At 45.9% G+C, this 24022-nt stretch overlaps 1 protein-coding gene across 1 annotated transcript in view; it reads left to right on the top strand.

Moving 5' to 3' along the window:
* Positions 1 to 24022, top strand: part of TBC1D8B (TBC1 domain family member 8B) — an 88292-nt gene that overhangs the window by 44335 nt on the left and 19935 nt on the right. The window contains exons 7-13 of the mRNA XM_073543622.1: positions 2220 to 2384; positions 2638 to 2778; positions 4696 to 4846; positions 5184 to 5398; positions 6661 to 6778; positions 15790 to 16075; positions 17813 to 17939. Coding sequence (XP_073399723.1) covers positions 2220 to 2384; positions 2638 to 2778; positions 4696 to 4846; positions 5184 to 5398; positions 6661 to 6778; positions 15790 to 16075; positions 17813 to 17939 — 1203 coding nt within the window. The remainder of the gene's footprint in view (positions 1 to 2219; positions 2385 to 2637; positions 2779 to 4695; positions 4847 to 5183; positions 5399 to 6660; positions 6779 to 15789; positions 16076 to 17812; positions 17940 to 24022) is intronic.

The raw sequence follows: 24022 nt of genomic DNA, 5'->3' as shown, positions 1-24022 counted from the left end.
TATCCAGCAGCTCTTCCGGCGTGATCATGTGGCACCGCTCATTAAGGTAATGAATATGCACGCGTCTCCACTCTCATAGGCGTGAAGCGCATATTCAATACCTTAATGAGCGGCCCCACGTGATTATGCGGAAGAGCTGTAGGAAGCTGGAACCATGGAGATGCTTTGAAGATGCCGGGACCACTGAGACGCTGGTGGGTGATAGGGAATAAGGAGCCATGCATACAAGGACAGGATGAAGGAGCCATGAATTGCAGAACAGGGACCGGTGAACCGTGCATAGCAGGACGAGGACCAATGAGCTGTGCATAGCAGGATGGGGACTGGGGAGCCATGCATACCAAGACAGCGATGGGGGAGTCATGCATACCAGGACAGGGATGAGGGGACAATGCATACCCGGCTTATTCCCGAGTCAATAAGCTTACCCAGTTTTCCGTGGCAAAATTAGGTGTCTCGGCTTATACTCGGGTCAGCTTATACTCGAGTATATACGGTAAATAAAAAGCAATAGTGCATGAAAATAACATGCTACTTGGTTAATCTAATTTAGATTTTTTTAAAAAATGTAAAAGCCATCAAACCTTGTCATGGTGACCCTATTCGGGACGGTCCTAACCTTTAATATTAAAACCTTACCATTTGTCAAGTGACGTGCATGTGGATGAGGGCTGAGAAAGACTGGACCCGGCTAGTGAACACCAAGGTATGGGGAACTGCATGAATGTCCAGCTCAAAGAAAAGGCAGGTGACTCTTTTATATGCACAGTGTGCAAACAAAAGCCATCCTACCACATTACGGTGCACTTTTGCTGTTTTATTACTGCAGGGTATTTGCTTATTATGTTTTGTCTGTTTAGTGGCTAGTGAGAACATGCGCTTACGTGCTGCATACACACCAACTCTTTCCAGTTCAACTCTTAAAGTTTTTTTTATTTGTTTGCACCCTGTGCAGATAAAGGTGTGGTCTGCCTTTTCTTTGAGCTGAACATTATTCATGTGATTCCCCATGGTTACGTGTCCACCAACCGGGTTTCAGTCCTTCTCAGCCTTATCCACATGCATATCACTTGACACATCGTAAGGTTTTAATATTAGAGGTTAGGACCGTTCCTAATAGGGTCACCGTGATGGGTGAAATGGCTACTACATTTTTATTTTTTATCAAAATTATGTTAACCAAGCATCCTACATTATTTTCAGGTAATATTGTTATTTATTTATTTACTACAGGGTATTTACTTATTATATTTTTATCTTGGATTTAGTAGTGCATCAGCAGTGCTATGTGTAGCTAAAATCACAATCTCCTATGAATATCAGCTAAACGCTGGCTTTCACAGGAGGATCGTAATGACAGGCACTTGGGTCATCTGCAGACCCCCAGCTGTCATGATAACCAATCGACGCCACTCGATCACATCACAGTCGGGATAATATCACATATCTGATTAAATCAGTCATCATTTGCCGAGGAAAATGTGATTTTTGGTGCGCAAGTCCACATAAAAGGCAGGGACATGATGTGTATGTGTATCTTATGTCGTGAAGGGGTTAAAGGATTGCCCAACCAGTTATAAAATTAGCGATGGCATCTAATATGGGGAATACTAAGGCTGACTTCACACATCTGTAAAACGCGGACTGTTATTACATCGGAAGACCCAGCTCTACTGCTGCTTATATGGCTATGAAGCAGTTAGTTCAGGTCGGGGGACCAGGCCCTCGGGCTCGGTCTTCCAGTGTGAGTGTGTGAAACCTGTGTAATAGTGTTTAATCTACCGACTGTTAGGTTTTCGCTCCTTTTGGCAGTTTGTATGCTGATCACATGACCGCTCTTATGCAATGTTCACACTTGCGGTCAAGTGCCGACAACCTCCCTTCCTGCTTCTTTCTATAGATCATTGTGAAAGGTAGGAAAAGAAGCTAGTCAGCACGTGAGCACAAGTATGAAATCCATGAAGAAGGAGAACGATATCCCCCAGATTAGAATTATAGAACTGATCTGGAGATTTTCTTTTAAACACAAAAAATTGACAAGACTCCCAAGTGCTTTTAAAAAAAACCCTACATTTTGCGTCATTATAGTACAGAAAACCCATAACCAAATGTAAAAATATTTGTACAGTATGTTCTATTGTAACTAAATGAGACCTTTATGTACTCTTTACTATCCAGTAAATGTCTCCCATTAAATGCTTTATCATTTTGATCTGCAGATTGTGGGAGTAGAGAAGTCCGATGCAACCACAAGAGCCGTCACAATCTGTACCAAGGGGAAGAATATTTTCCGTTTCTCTGATGTTCGAGACTTTGACTCCCTGGTGTCCAGACTAAAGTCCAAATATTCTGTGACTAGTCCCCAGCATATGGCCTACACTGTGGTGAGTTGTTGTTACTGACTTCTTACTTTTTATATTATAGGATTCTTACTGTAAGTGGTTGACTTGGTGTTCATTCCCTTTTCGTAACGTTATATGTGTACAAGATATACCTTATATCATGTATTACATTTCTAAGTACTGAATGTCACATTGCACCATTTTATACTATGTGACAACTGATAAATCACTTATAATTATTTTGCCTGTATGACGTCTTCAATTTTGGATGTAAAATGCTATTCCTATATTACAGACTGGCTACAATGAAAACGCATCTGACTTCCAGGATGGGCACCCTATTCTGGATTCCAAAGGCCCTAGTAAAACTGTGAGCACAGAGGCACTAATGACTGTCTTCCATCCCCAAGATGGTGAAAATCTTGATCCAGTAATGGTGAGGACGGGAACCACGGACTTGATTTAAAGATGTAGTCGGAAACACAAATTTAATTTTAATCCTAATGGATGTGACTTGCGAGGGCAGCGCTGGTCTGTGCACACTGGGCATTTTTACGACATGCACTGACAGTGCGCTCTAATGCCAGCTTTTTACTCATGATTAGAGCCAGCGAGAGAGTGCACAGTCACTGTGCATATTGCACAGTGACAAGAATCTATTTAGCATCAGTCAGAATTGACAACCTATTTATGGTCAGTAGAGCAGGGACTAGCCCAGTCCCCGAAAGGGAGGCCACTGATGGCGCTTCATTTTGGGAAGGAAGCTGAGGCAGTGAATGTCAAATGGCAAATATTAATAATTATGGAAATCCTAACTGACCTAAACATGAAAAGTTTATTCTGATTTCATGTCAGATATAGAGTAAAACATGCATATTTGTCTTTTTATATAGTGTATGTAAATTCTGTTTTCAACTGTATAATAAATTGGGGAATGAGGGAGGATACTATTAGAAACTTTGCATCCTCAATTAATTTTATGTCTCTATACAGCATCCTCCCCACCCCGCAATTCATTATAAATATTTGTATAATGTCCTCTAAACCCCTATCTATATATATAAAGCTGAGTGTATGTGTGTGTGTATGTATCAAAACACGCCCACTCCACATAGCCCCGCTCACTCCGCATAGCCACACTCGCCCCACATGCAAAGTCCTGCCCACACGGTCCATGTCGTTGGCGCACACAGGCGGAGACACATTCACCTTGAAAGCCACCCTGCAAAACTCACTGGCTGCAATGTACCAGCCTCTGCAATCAGGGCCGCCGCCTTCAGAGTATCAGTGCGTGGCAGGCACAGGCCACATCTAGCTCCATCATGTCTAGAATGGAGTTGCTCCTGTGAGGCATGACATCAACGGAAAGTGAGGAGCCTCATGGATTACACCGCTGTGCTCATTACCAGGGCTGTGGAGTCGGTAAGCCAAACCTCCTACTCTAACTCCTCAATTTCCATGACTCCGACTCCACCAAAATGGGCTAAGACTCCGACTCCAACTCCACAGCCTTGCTCATAACAGGAAGTTGCTGTGCATGTGTGAGGTGAAAATGAGAGGAATGAGGGGGGGCGGGAAATGAGAGGAGTGGGGGGGGGAATGAGAGGAGTGAGTGGGGGAAAATGAGAGTGGAGGGGGGGGGATGAGAGGAGTGAGGGGGGAAAATATAATTTGTTATAACTAACCACAGTTAGTTACAATGCCCGGGCAACGCCGGGCTCTTCAGCTAGTAAATATATATATAAACAGTTGCTAGCCATTATACATTTTGTATGACTCAGTTGATGGAAGCATGAGCGTTGCATTCCCTTAGTACCTAGCTTTTTGCATGTACAATATACTGTGGTTTTCTTTCCAGCAGCCATTAAACATCCATAATACACGAAGGGTGATATGTCTTCACAACTGCGCATGGGGGGGGGGGTGGCTCTCATAACAGCCAATATTATTTTTATTTTTCACTATGCCACTGATTTCACTGGAAGAAGAAACTGCCAGGTATACAAATTGCCTGTAGTGGGCGCTGTAGGGCATACCATAGTATTACATGGACTGCCATTGAATAGAATGTCTGTCTGTGTAATATATGGCGGCCTGAGTCAACCATATTAGGAGTCGATGCTTGTTAGCAGATCCTTGTTCTGGATTATAAAGGCTCATAAGGACCATATCCCTAGTAGCAAGTATAGAAAAGGGTCTTCCTGATAAGACAATCAGTTTAATGCTAAACATAAATGAGGTTTTAAAAAGTTGCCCACCACCATGTTATATGACAGGTAAGTGTAGAAGTTGATTTGTTGTGCTTGGGCATATGCAGTATATTAAGATGATCGATATTTCTTATTTTCTGTAGTTAAAAGAAAAAATGAAGGAGCAGTACTGGAATATCCTGTTCTCCGAATGCGGCCGTGGAGTTAGTATGTTTTGTACAAGAAGAACCCGGAATTTGGTAGTGAAAGGCATCCCCGAAACTCTGCGGGGAGAACTCTGGCTACTCTTCTCAGGTAACGCATGCCCATCCAGCGTTCGTATTTACACGTCTCTAGATGAGGAACCACAGCGATGAATTCAGGAATAATATGGCAGCACTACAACAGTAATCATTGTATTACTATGGCTCCCATTGCCACACTATTACCCCAGACACCTGACTGTAGAATGCAGGCTGCTATTTTCTGAAAGTAACTATATACTGAGGAATAGTTGTATAATGAGAGACCTCTTTAGTGTTAAACTGCAGACAATTTTTTTCTGTAATGAGTGATCCAGTGACTCCATGTTGTAACATTAACAGCCCAGTGCATCTTTGTCATTACTATAGTTTCTCCTATTGGGCACTAGGTGCTGTTAATGACATGGGTGCTAACCCCGGCTACTACACTGAGATTGTGGAGAAGTCTCTAGGTACGTGCACATTGGCTACTGATGAGATTGAACGAGATTTGCGCCGGTCGTTGCCAGAGCATCCTGCCTTTCAGAGTGACACCGGCATCTCTGCATTGAGGAGAGTGTTAACGGCGTATGCTTTCAGGAACCCTAAAATCGGATATTGTCAGGTTAGCCCATTTCTATTACTTTTCTATAAGAACTATAGATGTCTGCACTTGTCATGGAGAAAATGTCTCGGTAATACTGACTTATCGCAATGTTCCAAGCAGCTCGTTGTCCACAATTGTATGTAAGCAGGATGTTTTCTACACAGCCAACACGTCTCCTGTCTGACCTGCTTATTCCGAACAACAGCTTATTAGGCAGTAACGGGACACAACAGTTTTGTAGCTGCTGAGCCTTGGTAATGAGCTGAGTGCTGATTTTTACTAAGCATATCACAGTCAGACAGATTAGGTCTGTTTTACTATTAAAACTGGTGTTCTAACTAGATCCTAGTAGCACAATAAAAATGATGCCTACTCTGTAATACTCCGATGTGCCAGCGATGATAAATCAAGCTTTGAAGACGTATGCAGATTAGCCTAGACGGGCACTGGGGGTGTGTTGGTACATTTTGAATATATTATGTCCAGGCTAATTTGCGTATGACTTTAAAGCTTAATTTGTCAACACTGGCAATTTGGATTATCACCAAAAAGGTATTATTTTTATTACTAGGACTTATACAGCCAAATCTCAAATTTCAGCAGTAAAATCTCCCTGATACATGCTGCCTGATGATTTCAGCCATATATGTGTTACTCTGAAACGCTGCCGTGTTTCAGAAAAATAAAACATACTTTAAAAGTCGATAGATGACTAGTCAAAAGGGTGAATCCCTGGTGGCTTGTTCATTAGGGCATGTCACTGAGTTGTAATCAAGGTTACCTGGTTAAGGGCCCACTGAGAAGTTTCGCCCCCCCCCCAAACCAAAACCCTAGCTACGCCTCTGGTCATGAAATGCAAGTATTTAATAAATCTGCAGTCCTGACAGGTCTAATTAACACACATGGTTATTTGTTACTGTTTCTGATGACTTGGGAGCTGCTGGACTCCGAGAAGCATTCTTTTACGCCCTCAGGCCGCTCATGATCCTCACCATAAGGCCGGGATCACACATGCGAGGAAAATGGTCGAGTCTCGCATGTTAATACCCGGCACTGCCGCCGCCACTCTGGAGTGGAGCATGCATCTGCATGTATTGCTATGCGGCCGCACGTTCCGATCCGAATGCCGGCGGCAGTTTCAGGTATTATATGCGAGACTCGGCCGTATTCCTCACGTGTGATCCTGGCCTTACAAGAACAATTCCAGTAATGTTAGTGTCCAGGGTAGAGAAGGGCAGTGCTAGAAAACATTACTCCTGTCCTTCCTTGTATTTCTGCAGGCAATGAATATCCTTACTTCAGTTCTGCTTCTTTATGCCAAAGAAGAGGAGGCGTTTTGGCTGCTAGTGGCTGTGTGTGAGAGGATGCTGCCAGATTACTTCAACCGGAGAATTATTGGTAAACTGCATGTGCTCGTTATTCCCTGACCATACAGTGTGCTATATAATCTGTATATGTGATAGTAGAAGTCTAAACCCGCAAATGAAGGTGTTATTCATCCTCCCTAGGCCAGTGATACTTTGCCGCTGATGTTTCGATTTGTTTACAGGCTGCAGTGGTGTTGTTACAGCTACAGCTCTCATAACCACTGCAACCAATCACTGGGTTTAGCATCTTGTGCCATCTACATTGGCAATGCCATTAAGTCCATATGATTGACTGCAGCGGTTATGAGGCGTCAGTGACCCAGGGAGGATGTATAACGGCCCTATTTGTTATTTTAGACCTTTTCAACCCTACAGAACAGTAGACTATTAAAAAGGCCAGCTTAGGGCAATTTGATGCAACAGTATGTATGTTCTGGGTTCTGGGGTCTGCGTGTGTGAAGCGTGCTCAGGAGCTGGGCTGATGCTGACTATATTTTTTACCCATCATGTGCCTCTAACAGCAGTGCCTGGAGCTAAGCTTCGGTCATTTGCATGCCGCTGTCAATCCCTGACAGAGACATCTAAATGAAGCAGTTACTCATCCAAGACAATGATTGCTTACTGTGGCAGCTGAGAGTACATGGTATAAGCGATACAGCGACTAAAAAGTGACGTTAAAAAAAAAAGTTGTAAATACATGAATCACCCATATTCCTGCATTAAAAATAAAGACCTTAAAAAAATAAGTAAAAATATGCATATGTCATATTACTGTGTTCTCAAAAGAGTGGACTATCAAAATCTAAAATTAAACAATGCAATAAATGCTGAAAAGAGAGAAAAATATATACAGTAAGAACTCTATAATTGAGATTTTATGGTCACCATGCCTACCTAACAAAAAAGCAATAACAATCAAAACGTCATATGTACCTCAAATTATCTATATATAAAGTTCAATGTATATGTGTGTGTGTGTGTATGTATGTATCAAGCAACGCCCACTCCACAGATCCCCGCCCACTTCGCATGTCCACAGAGAAAGAGCTTCTGGACCAGGGACACTTGACAACAGTTGTGACACACAGCTTGGTCTCACACATTGCACACACAGCTCTGTTGCAGGGACCCTCTGATCCCATGTATACGGGGTTACTATACTTCCCCCAGTGATGTGATATAAGACCCTGCTCTGTGACACGAGCTAACACTTCTACTCCAGCACAGCCTTGCGTTTGACTCCTCCTTCCAAGCATGTGACTGGTCACATGGTCGTGACATGCTCACAGGATCTCACATCTACCGAGAGTTCAGGCAGGGAAAAGAGGGAAAAAAGCAGGAAAACATCTCAGGCAGCTGCAGCATCAGCACTAGCACTCCATCCCCACAGTCAGGACTTCTCACAGGAGATGATGACATACAGGTATATACTATATACAGGAGGAGATGACCTACAGATATATACTATACTCAGGAGGAGATGACATACAGGTATATACTATATACAGGGGGAGATACAGGTTTATACTATATACAGGGGGAGATGACACAGGTATATACTATATACAGGAGGAGATGCCATACAGGTATATACTATATACAAGGGGAGATGACATACAGGTATATACTGTATACAAGGGGAGATGACATACAGGTATATCCTATATACAAGGGGAGATGATATACAGGTATATACTATATACAAGGGGAATGACATATAGGTATATACTATATACAAGGGGAGATGACATACAGGTATATACTATATACATGGTGAGATGACATACAAGTATATACTAGATACAGGAGAGATGACATACAGGTATATACTATATACAGGGGAGATGAAATGCAGGTACAGTGCCTTGCGAAAGTATTCGGCTCCCTGGAACTTTTCAACCTTTTCCCACATATCATGCTTCAAACATAAAGATACCAAATGTAAATTTTTGGTGAAGAATCAACAACAAGTGGAACACAATTGTGAAGTTGAATGAAATTTATTGGTTATTTTAAATTTTTGTGGAAATTAAAAAACTGAAAAGTGGGGCGTGCAATATTATTCAGCCCCTTTACTTTCAGTCCAGCAAACTCACTGCAGAAGTTCATTGTGGATCTCTGAAAGATCCAATGTTGTCCTAAATGACTAATGATGATAAATATAATCCACCTGTGTGTAATAAATTCTCCGTATAAATGCACCTGCTCTGTGATAGTCTCAGGGTTCTGTTTGAAGCACAGAGAGCATCATGAAGACCAAGGAACACAACAGGCAGGTCCATGATACTGTTGAGAAGTTTAAAGCCGGATTTGGCTACAAAGTGATTTCCAAGACTTTAAACATCCCAAGGAGCACTATGCAAGCGATCATATTGAAATGGGAGTATCATACCACTGCAAATCTACCAAGACCTGGACGTCCCTCTAAACTTTCATCTCAAACAAGGAGAAGACTAATCAGAGATGCAGCCAAGAGGCCCGTGATCACTCTGGATGAACTGCAGAGATCTACAGCTGAGGTGGTACAGTCTGTCCATAGGGCAATAATCAGTCGTACACTGCACAAATCTGGCCTTTATGGAAGAGTGGCAAGAAGAAACTTATTTCTCAAAGATATCCATAAAAAGTGTTGTTTAAAGTTTGCAACAAGCCACCTGGGAGACACACCAAACATGTGGAAGAAGGTACTCTGGTCAGATGAAACCAAAATCAAACTTTTTGGCAACAATGCCAAACGATATGTTTGGCGTAAAGGCAACACAGCTCATCACTCTGAACACACCATCCCCACTGTCAAACGTGGTGGCAGCATCATGGTTTGGGGCTGCTTTTCTTTAGCAGGGACAGGGAAGATGGTTAAAATTGATGGGAAGATGGATGGAGCCAAATACAGGACCATTCTTGAAGAAAACCTGTTGGAGTCTGCAAAAGACATGAGACTGGGACGGAGATTTGTCTTCCAACAAGACAATGATCCCAAACATAAAGCAAAGTCTACAATGGAATGGTTCACAAATAAACGTATCCAGGTGTTAGAATGGCCAAGTCAAAGTCCAGACCTGAATCCAATCGAGAATCTGTGGAAAGAGCTGAAAACTGCTGTTGACAAACGATCTCCATCAAACCTCACTGAGCTTGAGCTGTTTGCCGAGGAAGAATGGGCAAGAATTTCAGTCTCTCGATGTATGAAACTGATAGAGACATACCCCAAGTGACTTGCAGCTGTAATCGCAGCAAAAGGTGGCGCAATAAAGTATTACGTTAAAGGGGCCGAATAATATTGCACGCCCCACTTTTCATTTTTTTTTAATTTCCACAAAAATTTAAAATAACCAATAAATTTCATTCAACTTTACAATTGTGTTCCACTTGTTGTTGATTCTTCACCAAAAATTTACATTTGGTATCTTTTATGTTTGAAGCATGATATGTGGGAAAAGGTTGAAAAGTTCCAGGGGGCCGAATACTTTCACAAGGCACTGTATATACTATATACAGGATGAGATGACATATAAGTAGATTCTATATACAGGGGAGATGACATACAGGTATATACTATATGCAGGATGAGATGATATACAGGTATATACTATATACAGGGGAGATTACATACAGGTATATACTGTATACAGGATGAGATGACATACAGGTATATACTATATACAGGGGAGATGACATACAGGTGTATATATAATCATTATTATTTGTTATATCTATCTACAGTTAGTTATCAAAAAAACCATCAGCTAAGGACACAAGAAGCACACTCCCCGAAAAGCTCTCACACCGCTCCATCGATAATTGATGTTTTGTATCTACGTAATCGCACTAAAACATATTTCCAAGTCCTGTTTACAATCTGTAAAAGCCACCCTACCCCCCACAAAAAAAAATGTTTTTCATTCTTACATTCCATTTGGATTTTTTTCTAATTTTGCAGTAAATTATTTGTTAAAATGAATGGTGTCATTCACAACTACAACTCATCCTGCAAAAAAATAGGGATTTTTGTGCACTCACCGTAAAAACCTTTTCACTGAGCCAATCATTGGGGGACACAGACCATGGGTGTATGCTGCTGCCACCAGGAGGCTGACACTAAGTAATACAAAGAAAGTTAGCTCCTCCTCTGCAGTATACACCCTCCTGCTGGCTCCCAGAGAACCAGTTCGGTGCAAAAGCAGTAGGAGAGCAATAACGGCATAAGAGTATAACATGACAAGCACAGAGCCATTAACAGGGTGGGTGCTGTGTCCCTCAATGATTGGCTCGGAGAAAAGAATTTTACGGTGAGTACACAGAAATCCCTATTTCTCCTTCGCCTCATTGGGGGACACAGACCATGGGATGTCCCAAAGCAACATAACAGATCAGGCCCGGCAGAACCGCTGCCTAAAAGTGCGCTACCGCGGCCTGTAGAGTCCGCCTGCCAAGACTCACATCTGCAGAAGTCTGGATGTGAATATGACAGTGCTTCAAGAATGTGTGCGGACTGGATAAAACCGCAGTCTTGCTGGCCTGCTGTCCCGACACCTGGTGCCTAATAGCCCAATAAACCCCTATCAACCGAATAGAACGTGCCCCCATCCCTGCTGGGATAGGCTAGCCTCTGATGCAGAAGGAATCCCGGAAGATGAAAACGAATCTACTTGGCAGTCATAGTCGATATAGCGGCTAAAACTCTTCCTGTGACCATCAGGAAGCCTGAATAAAGCGTCCGACCTTCGGAAGGATGCCGTCCTCTATATGTACCTTCTGAGAGCTCTCACTTCGACCAGAGCATGGAGAACCCGTTCCACGTTGTGGAAGTACGATACTACCTTGGCAACAAGGGGCGAGAACGGCCTGAAGACAACCTTGGCTTGATGGAAATAAGGAAGGGTGTCTGAAAAGACAGGGCAGGACCTCCAAAAAGTCGCCTGAAGGACATGACCGCAGAGGAAAAAAAGTGCGACCTTCCATGACCGTGAGGTCAGTCCGGATGAAAAGGAGTGTCCTGTAAGACACCCCGGACAAGTTAAGGTCTCAAAAATCTAGCGGTATGCGATAGGGAAGTATCACATGAGATACTCTCTGCGTGATTTTCAGCTAACTGAGCACCAGGCCTGAATCCAGATTGTTTTGAAGAAAAAAAAGGGGGGGGGGTATCCTTGATACGTTCCCCAGGCAAATTGTATGCTGAGGCGGCCTTGCAGCACTGGGCGCTCACAACCTGTTGTGAGAGTCCCGGCTGAGTCAGAGCTCGAGTACTTTGACGTTCAATCTAGGCGTCAGCAGATCTTCATCCGAGTGCCCTAGCGAAGACAGATTTGTTGGAAGACTTCCGTATGAAGGTCCCACTTTCCTGAGGCGAGACCCTGTTGGCTGAGGAAGTCTGCAGCCCAGTTTCCCCCTCCTGGGATGAGCCATTCCAAAATCACCGGAATTCAGATGGGGGAGCCACCAGAAGACAGTGGAACTGCTGTAGGGCTAGTCATATCGCTCTGATCTCCAAAACGTTGATCGGGAGTCTGAGAGCTCGAGTTGGCCGGTGGCCTTGAGAAGTGTGGTAAAGACTGACCATCGGTAGACACTACTAACATTAAACTGGAAAAAAGATCTTCCCTAGTTGAGGGAGGAGCTCAAGTCCATTGACTGAGAGCCAGTCTGACCCGCAGAGATAAGCGGAGCAAAGGGGACTGCTTTCATTGCCACCACCATTATTCCCAGAACCCCCTTAGCAACTTGGATAGAATGAGGAGACGAGGGACACAGTGCGCGAGCTCCCTGCTGTAGGACCAAGGCCTTGTCTCGAGGGAGAAGTACCAACCCTTTGGAGGTGTCCAGGAACATCTTCAAAAAGGATAACCGATGGGCTGGAAGTGGGGAAGACTTGCTTAGGTAAGAGTCAGCCAAGGTGAGACAGAGTATCGCAAAAGATACCTACAGACTCGGCGCAGTTCTGGAAGTACGGTCCATTGACTAGAAAATCGTCCAGACAGGACAGGACACCCACGCCCAGAGAATGCAAGATGGGCATGACAGCTGCCATGACCTTTGTGAACACCATCGGAGCAGTAGCAAGGGCGAAGCCGTGAACCGAAAATGCTGTTTGCGAATGGCGAAGCGCAGAATGTTTGAGGGGAAAAAAATTGGAATGTGAGTCTAGGTACCCTGGACTCGGTGACAGTGGAGGGCTCCTGAGCGTATTAGGGGTCACAAGCCTCTTTTGGGATCACAGATGTCACGGAGTGGAGTAATTTGTACACTGCAGGGAAGGCTAGAGGTATATGCCAGTGCAGCTGTAAGGCAGCGTAATTCTGCAAAGTTTTGCAGCAGAGCACTTGTCTAAAGGGAATCTCACCTTAGATCAGCTGGAAAAGGGATACCTCGCTTCAAGAGGCTTTCAACCAGTGAAGGGTTTATCCGGTCGCTCCCTGTGCCGAGTAACTAGCACGAAATTCCAGAAGAATGGCATAAGTTCTATATGGGCGCTTAGTCCTCTTAAGGGACACCGCATGATCCATAGAAGAATCTGAGTCCTCGTCAACCTCCAGAGCTGGTTGAAATGGTTCCTGAAACTCTAGCTATTCATACTCAGAACTTTGATCGCTAAAGATCCCAGGTGAGGGAGAGCAACAGACTGCACCCACAGACGCCAACAGATGACGTGCTACGGATCCACATGTACGGTTCTAGAGCGCTTGCGGTCCCTGCTAGCCGACGGATCCTGTGTAGGGGATGATCCATCTACAACAGTCATGTTAATGCTCCTATCCCCTTAGGGATCATGGAGGGATTCAATTGACAAAGCCCATTCAGGGGGACTAGGTACACTGAGCTCGGCAGCAGGAGGAGGTACGTGGAGGCGACACTCTACGTTCCCGCCTGTTATCGGTTTGGGGTAGAGCGGATCCCTTAAGGTATCCGTCGCCTATGTGTAATCTGGAGCGGGTGAATCCTCCCAAGCGGTTGGTGACAGTCCGGACCGATAGAGGAGGGACTGTATCGCTTTGGTCAGTGGCGCCATGGACTGCAACGAAGCCCGCTCAGGGGGGCTAGATACACCTTATCACCTGGGCCTACTAGAGCCCTAGATTCAAATGTCCACCGCAAAATGATGTAGGGTTAACCCACGAAGGGCAAATGTGGACTGATGTGTCTGCTGCAGGGTCATTCTCTTACCCAGGTCCTGTGCCGCAGATCCGCTGTGCCCCTTTAAAACAACGCCACCGGTACATTCTGCAGATCCTTGCCTGGTGCCGCTTCATGTCCTGCAAAGCCGTCGTCCATGTGTAAGTTGATGCAGTGAGGACTGCCGGCTGGGTTGACCAAGATGGCCGCCGAGAGTTGCAGAGGCGGCAAAGTCTCGCAATGAGGGAGAAGCGCCAGATCGGGGGGCGGTGCCACGGCCGCTATGTCATCCAGCTACATGGATTGCTCCATGAATAGGCCCAAGCCAGGGCCTAAATTTCTGCGGCCGGCGGGAGCATTACCTGGGGGAGGGGGATGCCGCGTGGGAGCGCCGAAAACCCTGCTGCAGGAGTCCATCGACGACCTCCCTTATCAGCGGTGCGCGTCCCGGCATGGAGCCGCTGCCGCTGATGATCAGGCTGCAGTGTGGACGGTGATGCCATCTGCCCACTCTGAGGTCAGAGAAGAGGGGAAAGACCATCCGCCTTCCCACCAATGCCCTGAGGAGGGAGCCGCATAGGCGCAGAGTTTAGACTTTGTGCCGGTGCCACGTGGACGGTGCAGGGAGCCCTCCATCCACCATCCCCTTGACAGGGAGTTGGAGAGGGACCGTCCGCCTCCTTCCATCACCGCTGTTCTATCACTGGTGATCCAGTGGTGGCCACATGGACGCCATGGATGCCTCTGTACATTTCAAGGGTTCACTCTCCTAGGAATGGGACAGGGCTGTAGTCCGGCTGTAGCCTGGCTTCGGAAGGGGGTACATGGAGGCGACACTCCATGTTCCCGTTTGTTTCTGGTGCGGGGAGAGAGGTGCCCTGAAAGGACCCGTCGCCCCTAAAAGAAAGCTCAGGCATGGCTTGCACGTTGTAGGAGAGGATACGTGGAGGCGACAGTCCTCCTGCTTGCCTGTTGTTGGTTTGGGGAGATCTGACCCTTGAAAGCATCCATCGCCCCTATCATCCTTGGAAAAAGTAGTAAAAAATAGAATCAAAAATAAAATAAAAAATTATGGTCTGAAGAGCAGACCAGTGTGCCTCCTACGGACACTAAGCAAGAACTGGTTCCCAGAACTGGTTCTCTGGGAACTAGCAGGAGGGTGTATACTGCAGAGGAGGAGCTAACTTACTCTGTATTACTTAGTGTCAGCCTCCTGGTGGCAGCAGCAAACACCCATGGTCTGTCACCCAATGAGGCGAAGGAGAAATCAAGCACTCGGAGAGTTATGTAATATTGGCGGAAATGTAAAAATATTATGGTTCTTGAAAGAAGGGGAGGGAAAACTGCAAGCGTTAAAACAAAACTTTTCTGCAGAGCCAAGGGCTTAACATTGTGGTCTGTTTCCTGTCTGCTTTATCTTTATCACGTATGATTTATAGCAAGACTGCATCTTGTGCCGAAGATTTTATCTTTATCAGTGACACTATTGGGTTCAAATTCTGTCAGTTTGCCTGTAAATTAGAATATTTCAAGTGTTCTTATTGACAGACAGACGTACATTTTGGCCACTTTCTTCTTTGCACGGGAATTGTAGCAGCAACTCCTTATGGATTCCCTGGGTGGCTACCGCTTTGCTGTACCTGTGCAGGATATATTCTATGGTGGCTATGCTGATTGAAGCTATGTTCACACCTACATTGCTGGCTCTGTGGCAGGTTCTGTAACATTTCAGTGAGACACCCTGGTATAACTCGGTGGGAGCTGTTGTACAATCTATCCACCATGTTTCTAGTTTAGATGTGAATTTGTCCTTTCCTCCAGGAAGAGGCCAAAGGCTGGAGGTAGCGTTCAGATTGTAGGAAAATATATCTGGTTCTTTTTATTTTGACACTGTTTGATCTAGTAATAAGTGTCCCTTCTGTGTTTCAGGTGCCTTGGTGGATCAGGCGGTATTTGAAGAGCTCATTAAGGAGTATTTGCCACAATTGACTGACCACATGACAGACATGACATTTTTCTCCTCTGTGTCCCTGTCATGGTTCCTCACCCTTTTCATCAGCGTCCTCCCTATTGAAAGTGCCGTTAACGTGGTGGACTGCTTCTTTTACGATGGGATCAAAGCCATCCTCCAGCTGGGATTGACTGTGCTGCAGTTTAATATTGATAAGCTACTCGGCTGCAAAGATGATGCTGAAGCCGTGACTATCCTCAATCGGTAGGAGAGCATAGACTACCGGGCCTCTTTATCGTTTCTGGAACTGCATGACACAGTCAGTGTCAATACATTGTGGGGCATGTATTATAAAGGGATTGACAATTTATAGCTAGTGTTAAGAAATAGAGTTTACAGAGAACCTGTCGTCTACAGAAAAAAAAAGCTTTTTACGTGCAGGTATAGTGGTAATATACAGGTAAATACTATTTAAAGGGAATCTGTCAGTAGGTTTTTGCTAAATAATCTGAAGACAGCATGAGGTATGTGTTAAAACACTGTATCACTTAATAGGTTCTTTGCTCTTCTTACAGTGAAGGTTTTATCACTAGGACATTATCATTACCCAAACTGCCAAGTGGTCTGATTGCGCCCCCTACTCTGATCAGCAGCTCACTGTCATGCACCATTTGCTTAGAGAGTCTGGTGAGGTCGGGGCAGCCTTTGAGCTCTGCTACAAGGAAGAACTCTGATTTTATCACAACTGCTTCACTCAGTAAACTAAGTGACACATCGCTGGAATCAGGGTCTCTGACCCTACATCATGCTGCTCTCAGATGGGGTGTCAAAAACCTGGTGACAGATTCCCTTTTAAATCATGATAGTCTGTTTTAGTGGAAGCACAGCTATAGGTAGGACATTACATTTTATTCTCACTGTATACACGCTGCATAGCGCATTATCAGTCATGGTGCAAGGGGAGTGATCACAGCACGCTGCACTCATTGTGTAGTGACAGTGGCGGTAACCTCTCCCTGCACCGCCCCGATGATCGCGAGCGGCTTCAGGGAGGATAGAACTCCATTTTCACCCTGTACCTGCACTTGCAGTAAGCCAGCCAAACATGGTTTAAACTCTATTAGCCTGCAGAGCTCCACTTTATCTATAGGCAATTTATGAAGGAGAGAGGATCAGTTTAAAGATGCAAAAATTCTACTTACTAATGTGTCTGCCTTTGCAGTTTTGCGCTAGTCTCTTTATTACCAAAGCCACAAGGTAGGGTTTATCCACATGTTAGCCTATGTTAAAGGTATATGTTGGGAGGGCCTCCCTACAAATAGCAACAACAGAAGTGTACAACTTATCCTTCTACTGTAGAGACATACAATAGCATTGCCCAAAGGCTGCCAATAAAAAAAATAAATAAATATTGTATTTTTTTTGGTAAGCATAGAAGACTACACTTAGTTATGCACTGAAAAAGATGGTATGCTGTCAGGTACTAGCATACTAGCCTGGCGCTGGGCCTATGGAGACGTTGGAGGTATATGTCAAGAACATTTCTGAAGGATACCCCTTTTAGTTGAAGAAAAATTAGATATGAGTAGAGCCTTGGTGGAATCTCTCAATACCTAGGTAAATAGACTAGGTCCTTCTAAAGGAAACCTGTCGCGTGATTTGGGGAGCCACTTGACTCTGCGCAAGTGCAGGATTTTGTAGCAGTTTCCCGTGACGTCGGCGCACCCCGGAACATCAGTCAGTGTGTCAGCGTCGAAAATATGATGAACCCGATTTTATTTTTTTTACAGGTAGTTGAACCTATACACAAACTTTTTGTGAAAGGAGACACGCTTTTTAAAAGTTTTAGCACAAAATCTTTGTATAGAACGTAATCAGACGTTCCGGATCACCTGATGCCACATTACAGCTATTTCACTGTACTAATGGGGAAGCTTAGGAGAGGATTTGTACTCCACTACTTGGTTTCCTAATGATTTTACAGTAATTAATTATTTTCAGGTTTTTTGACAATGTTGTAAATAAGGACAGCCCGCTCCCCTCAAGTGTCCAGCAAGCCTCCGCTGTAGCAGATAGGAAGAGTAACAGAAAGGTGGACATCACAGAACTGATCAGGGAGTCAAATGAGGTATGTTATACCTGCGGGTAGTCCTGTGGCCGCTATGCAGATGTAATACAAGATTTCATCAATATTGGGCACATTCCTGAATGGATATTCTTATTCAGCTGTCGGGTTTTGTGGATCATGGTTGTAACCTGTCTGACATAATTGTTGACAGATGTTTAGACTTGGACTTTGCAAATATTGGAGGAAAAGGGTTTTACCCATCGCTGCCTTTCATAGCCGAAACGGGAGCTACAGGCAGTTATTCCTGTTTACCAGAGATTAAAAAAAAAAAAGCCGAGCCCAGGCACACTACCATGTTTGTGTAACTTCCATGGAAATGAATGGGAGTCATGGAAACAGTGTTGTGAAGCTACGTTGTTGATATAACTTCTGAGTTGTGCTACTCTGTGTTCATAGATCCCGTTAAGGCTGAGTGCAGACGTACTTTTTTGACCTGCCGATTTTTCCGCGCAGAATTGAAGAAATCCGCAGGTCAAATGACCTGCATTTTTCCTGCGGATTTCTTCCATTTTTTAGGCTGAGTGCAAACTGAGTTTTTAGCCCTGCGGATTTTTCCGCGCAGAATGGAAGAAATCCGCAGGTCAAATGACCTGCATTTTTCCTGCGGATTTCTTTCATTTTTCATGCGGTTTTTGTGCGGTTTTCCATTGCGGTTTTCCCCCTGCAGATTTGGTGACAGAGGAGATGGAAAACCGCACAAAAGAAGTAACATGCTGCGGATTTTGTACCGCAGGAAAACCTCGCTGAAAAATCCGCAGCGTCTGCACAGCGGGTTTTTTTTCCATTGATTTTAAGGCTACTGTACATCACAATGCGGATATGCAGCGTTTCTGTGCGGAAAAATCCGCTGCGGATCCGCTGGATATCCTTAGCCTTAGGCTGTGTGCACACGATGCGGATCCGCAGCGGATTTTTCCGCACAGAAACGCTGCATTTTCCCTTCACCCATGACAGCACCACATGAGAGAGGGATCCGCCCCGCCAGGACAGGAACCTACTGAAACATAAGGGGCGGCACCTCTCCCCCGCTTCAGTTGGGTTCCTGTCCTGGAAAGGAATCCCTCTGACAGCGGCGGCGCCTGTCAGGATGAAAGACCCAGGGCCGTCCCGGCGTTTAAATTGCAGGGCTGACTTACCTGCGACGCCAGCCGTCGGCAGCTGGTAGCGCAGTCCCCGGGGTGTTGCCTGATCCGGGCCCCGGGTTCGTGCGGGCACGTCCCGATGTCCTCCCTTCGGAGGTTCCTCCACGTGCCGCCCTCCCCCTGCGCGCGCGCCCGTCCTTCGCCTGCGTGCAGGGGAAGCCGGGGGCGGAGACCGGCGTCCGACGTCAGCGGCGCAGAGGATTCTGGGAGCGCGACCGCTGACGTCATCAGGACGCGACGATCATGGCGCCGGGCGCGACGCCGGCCAGGAGAAGCGGCTGGCGGTCGCGGGGGGGAGGGGTAATGAGGGGCACTCACCGATTAAAGAAGGAGCAGAAGCGGCTGCAGGGGTGACAATGGCATCTCAGGAGGATCGCTCACCGTCCCCATTGTCTCTGCCCCCATCACAAGCTTCTGGTCGCAAGAGCCGCTCGAGCGGCAAAAGCAGCAGCCGTCCAAGTCACCGATCGAGGGATTCCTCGAGGTCAAAAGAACGCAGAACGCACGCTCCTTCGCAGCCCCAGAGCCCGGTATCGGTCTTTCCTGGGTGGTGAGTGATCTCCGTGAAAGTAGACAATGTTGTAATAGGCCTTCCTATGTCTTTTTTTTTTTTTTTTAGGGAAGCAAAAAAGCTATAAGCAAAAAGAAAAATAGAGTATGTGCCATATGCCAGAGCCCTTTAGCGAAAGACTACCAAAAGGACTTATGTGTCAGCTGTATCCAGCGGACTATGGCTGAAGAGGCACCGAGCCTGGCAACAAACCTCAGATCAATAATTAAGTCGGAGGTACAGGGCTCACTTAAAAAATTATTAAAAAAGAAAAGTAAGAGTAGGAAAGCCTCCCCGAGTTCCTCGTCAGGCTCCTCCTCTTCGGAGTATCAAGTTGAGCACGGGTCATCTTCATCCTCAGACAGTGATACGGGGGGCAGACCTTGCTTTCCCGTAGAAGATACGGACGCCCTCCTTAAAGCCATCAGGTCCACTATGGGCCTGCAGGAGGAGAAGGTAGAGAGATCACTGGAGGATGTGATGTTTGGCGGCCTACAAGAAAGGAAAAAGCGTACCTTTCCGGTCAATGACAAGATTCAGGCCCTAATCGAGAGAGAGTGGAAGAAACCGGAGAAGTCAGGTAGCCTTCCCTCCTCTTCAAAGCGAAGATACCCCTTTGAGGCTAAGGACACGGACATCTGGGACAAGGTCCCAAAGATTGACGCAGCAGTGTCTAGGTCTTCCAAGAAGTCGGCCCTGCCCCTGGAGGATTCAGGGGTTTTGAGAGATCCCTTGGATAAAAAAGCGGACTCATACCTAAGGCACACTTGGGAGGCAGCGGCAGGGGGTCTGAAACCAGCAATAGCCGGCACCTGCACAGCCCGGTCATTAATGGTCTGGTTGCAACAACTGGAAGAAAGATTGGTCTCCAAAGTACCAAGGGAGAAAATATTAGGAGAAATGTACCTGCTACACGGAGCTACCGCCTTCTTGGCTAACACCTCCGCCGACTCGATGAGGTTAACGGCAAGAGCAGCGGGGCTGTCGAACACCGCAAGACGGGCGTTATAGCTCAAAGGCTGCCCTGGGGACATTCAATCTAAGGCAAAATTATGCTCGTTACCATGCGATGGGCAGTTCTTGTTTGGAAAAGACCTGGATGACATCCTGGAAAAAGCCGGTGATAAAAAGAAGGGCTTCCCCAGATTCATGGGTGATCAAAGGAGACCGCCCTTTCGGAGGGGAAGGTTCAATCAAAGCCGTCCCCCGGGAGAGCGGAAAAGGTGGGACGACAAGAGGAAAAAAGAACCAGGGTTCATGTTTGGGGGAAATACCTCAACCGCCAAAAAATCCCCGCAATGACACCAGCCCTCCTGTGGGGGGAAGATTGAGGCTCTTTTCTCAGGAATGGGAGAAAATATCGGCCAACAATTGGATCCTGAAAATTATAAAGAATGGCCTAAAAATCCCCTTCTTCCAGTATCCAAGAGCTTCATTTGTGGTGACCCCCGTCAGAAAGGAACCAGGAGAGCAATCAGCCATAGAATCAGAAATCTTAGGACTATTGGAGAAACAAGTTCTGGTAGAGGTCCTGAAAGATCAAGAAAGAAGGGGGTTCTATTCTCCCCTCTTCCTAATAAAAAAACCCGACCTTTCCTTCAGAACAATAATAAATCTCAGGCGCCTCAATCAATGGATCATGAACCAAACATTCAAAATGGAATCAGTGACTTCGGCCATAAAGCTATTACACCACAACTGCTTCATGGCCGTAATAGATTTGAAGGATGCCTATTACCATATCCTGATGCACCAAGAGTACCAAAAATACCTGAGGGTAGCCCTATACATCCAGGGCGACCTCAGGCATTTTCAATTTACAGCTCTTCCGTTTGGCATCTCCATAGCGCCAAGGATTTTTACAAAAGTAATAGCGGAAATGACAGCTTTCCTTCGAATCCACAATGTGATTATGGTGCCTTACTTGGTCGATTTTCTGGTCATTGGCAATTCAGAACATCACTGCGCACATCAGGTAGAGAAGATAACAGAGACCCTGCAAAGACTGGGTTGGATGGTAAACTTAAAAAAATCAAAACTTCAACCCCTAAGGAAACAAACATTTCTAGGTTTCGTCTTGGACTCCGACCGTCAAGTTTGTCTCTTGCCAGAGAAAAAACTAGAGGTGAGAGAAATGACCCTTACGGCAATACAGCATCCTCACATGACCCTAAGAAGGGCAATGTCCCTGTTGGGCACGCTAACAGCCTGTATCCCAGCGGTCAACTGGGCACAGTTTCATACCCGACAACTGCAGGCGGAAATCTTGTCAGCCCAGAGACGATTGAAAGGGCGTTTAGAAGGGAAGCTGGAACTTTCCGAAAGGGGGAAAAACTCTCTCACTTGGTGGCTAGACGACACAAATTTAGCAGGGGGAACTTTGTGGCACAGGCCCGTGTCCGATGTAATATTGACGGACGCAAGCTCCTCGTGATGGGGGGCACACCTGAGAGAACATATGGCCCAAGGGTCCTGGGGTCACATAGAGCAGAAGGCTTCCTCCAACTTAAGAGAGTTGAGAGCGATAAACAGAGCCCTAGAGGCATTCATTCCCATGTTACAGGGTCAAAACGTCCGAATTATGTCAGACAACAGGGTGGCAGTGGCGTATATCAACCACCAGGGAGGGACAAGGTCAAACTCCCTAATGGACGAAGCCAAAAGAATCTTCCTCAAAGCAGAGCAACACCTAACCTCCCTAACAGCCCTACACATCAGAGGGACAGAAAATGTTCAAGCCGACTTTCTAAGCCGCAACAAGTTAAAACAGGGAGAATGGACCTTAAATCGTGTAATATTCCAGAAGATAGTACAGTTATGGGGGCAACCAGTAATCGACCTCTTTGCCACCAAAAGCAACCGGCAAGTGAGGAGGTTCTGCTCATTAAACCCAGGGGAAAACCCTTGGGCAGTAGACGCTCTACAAATCCCGTGGCTGTTCAAACTGAGCTATGCCTTTCCCCCAGTAGCGTTAATCCCGGCAGTGGTAACAAAGATAAGAGACGAGCAAGCCAGAGTAATCCTCATAGCCCCGTTCTGGCCAAAAAGACCGTGGTTTTCACTACTACAAATGATGTCTCTCTCGGACCCGTGGGTACTGCCAGAGATTCCAGATTTGTTAGCTCAGGGGCCGATATTCCACAAACAAGTCAAGGGGCTCCATCTGACGGCGTGGAATTTGAGAGGTCACTTTTGAGAGATAAAGGGTTTTCCCCGGGGTTGGTGACTACTCTAATGAAAAGTAGAAAACCAATAACAACCAACATATATGGCAGAACGTGGAAAAAATTCCTACAATTCCTGGGAAAACCGTTAGGTCAAGAACCCCCAATCGAGTCCATCTTGGAGTTCTTGCAGGCAGGCCTACAGCTAGGCCTGGCGGTTAATACCCTCAAGGTACAGGTTTCAGCGCTGGGTGCATTATACAATTGCAATATAGCGGCAAACAGATGGGTAGCCAGGTTTATAAAATCTTGCCACAGATCTAGGCCAGTTTCCTTACCGAAAATAGCTCCATGGGATCTAAATCTGGTGCTGGAAGCCCTTACGAAGGAGCCGTTTGAACCCATACAGCAGATTTCAACTAAAAATCTCACTCTAAAAACCATCATTTTGGTAGCTCTAACGTCGGCACGTAGAGTTAGTGACTTACAGGCCCTTTCAGTCAACCCACCATATACCCAGATATACCAGGATAGGGTGGTTATGAGAACAGACCCTGCTTACTTGCCGAAAGTAGTAACTAACTTTCACCGAAACCAAGAGATTGTCCTCCCTTCCGTTTGCGAGAATCCGAAAAACCCAGGGGAGGAGAAATTTCATAGCCTAGACGTTAAAAGAACCCTAGTAGAGTATATGTCTATAACCAGCCAGTGGAGGAGGTCCCAGTCCCTATTTGTAGCCTTCCAGGGTGCTAGGAAAGGTTATGGAGTGTCAAAGGGGACTATTGCCCGATGGATTAGGGAGGCCATTAGTGTAGCCTATTCAGCTAGTGGCGTCCCGGTTCCTGACGGCATCAAGGCTCATTCCACCAGAGCCGTGGCGACCTCCTGGGCTGAGAAAGCAGAGGTATCAATAGAGCAAATTTGTAAGGCCGCTACCTGGGCCTCACCCTCAACTTTCTTTAGACACTATAGACTAAATCTGTCCTCCTCTGCTGACTTGACCTTTGGTAGAAGGGTGCTGCAAGCGGTGGTCCCTCCCTAAGGTGTTCGAAGTCTCCAGAATCTCTCATGTGGTGCTGTCATGGGTGAAGGGAAAACCACCATGGTTACTTACCGGTAGCCGGTTTTTCCGGAACCCATGACAGCACCCGTATATTTCCCCCCCTTTTTCACCGTTTGGGTGTGCACAATAGTCGGGTGTACTTGTGTGATGTGGTGTTGGATAAA

This window comes from Dendrobates tinctorius, unplaced genomic scaffold, assembly GCF_039654945.1.
Source record: "Dendrobates tinctorius isolate UK_male_01 unplaced genomic scaffold, ASM3965494v1 ptg000133l, whole genome shotgun sequence".
In the NCBI taxonomy this organism is placed as follows: domain Eukaryota; kingdom Metazoa; phylum Chordata; class Amphibia; order Anura; family Dendrobatidae; genus Dendrobates; species Dendrobates tinctorius.
The sequence above is the reverse complement of the archived record's forward strand: the minus strand, read 5'-3'. Positions and strand labels throughout refer to the sequence as shown.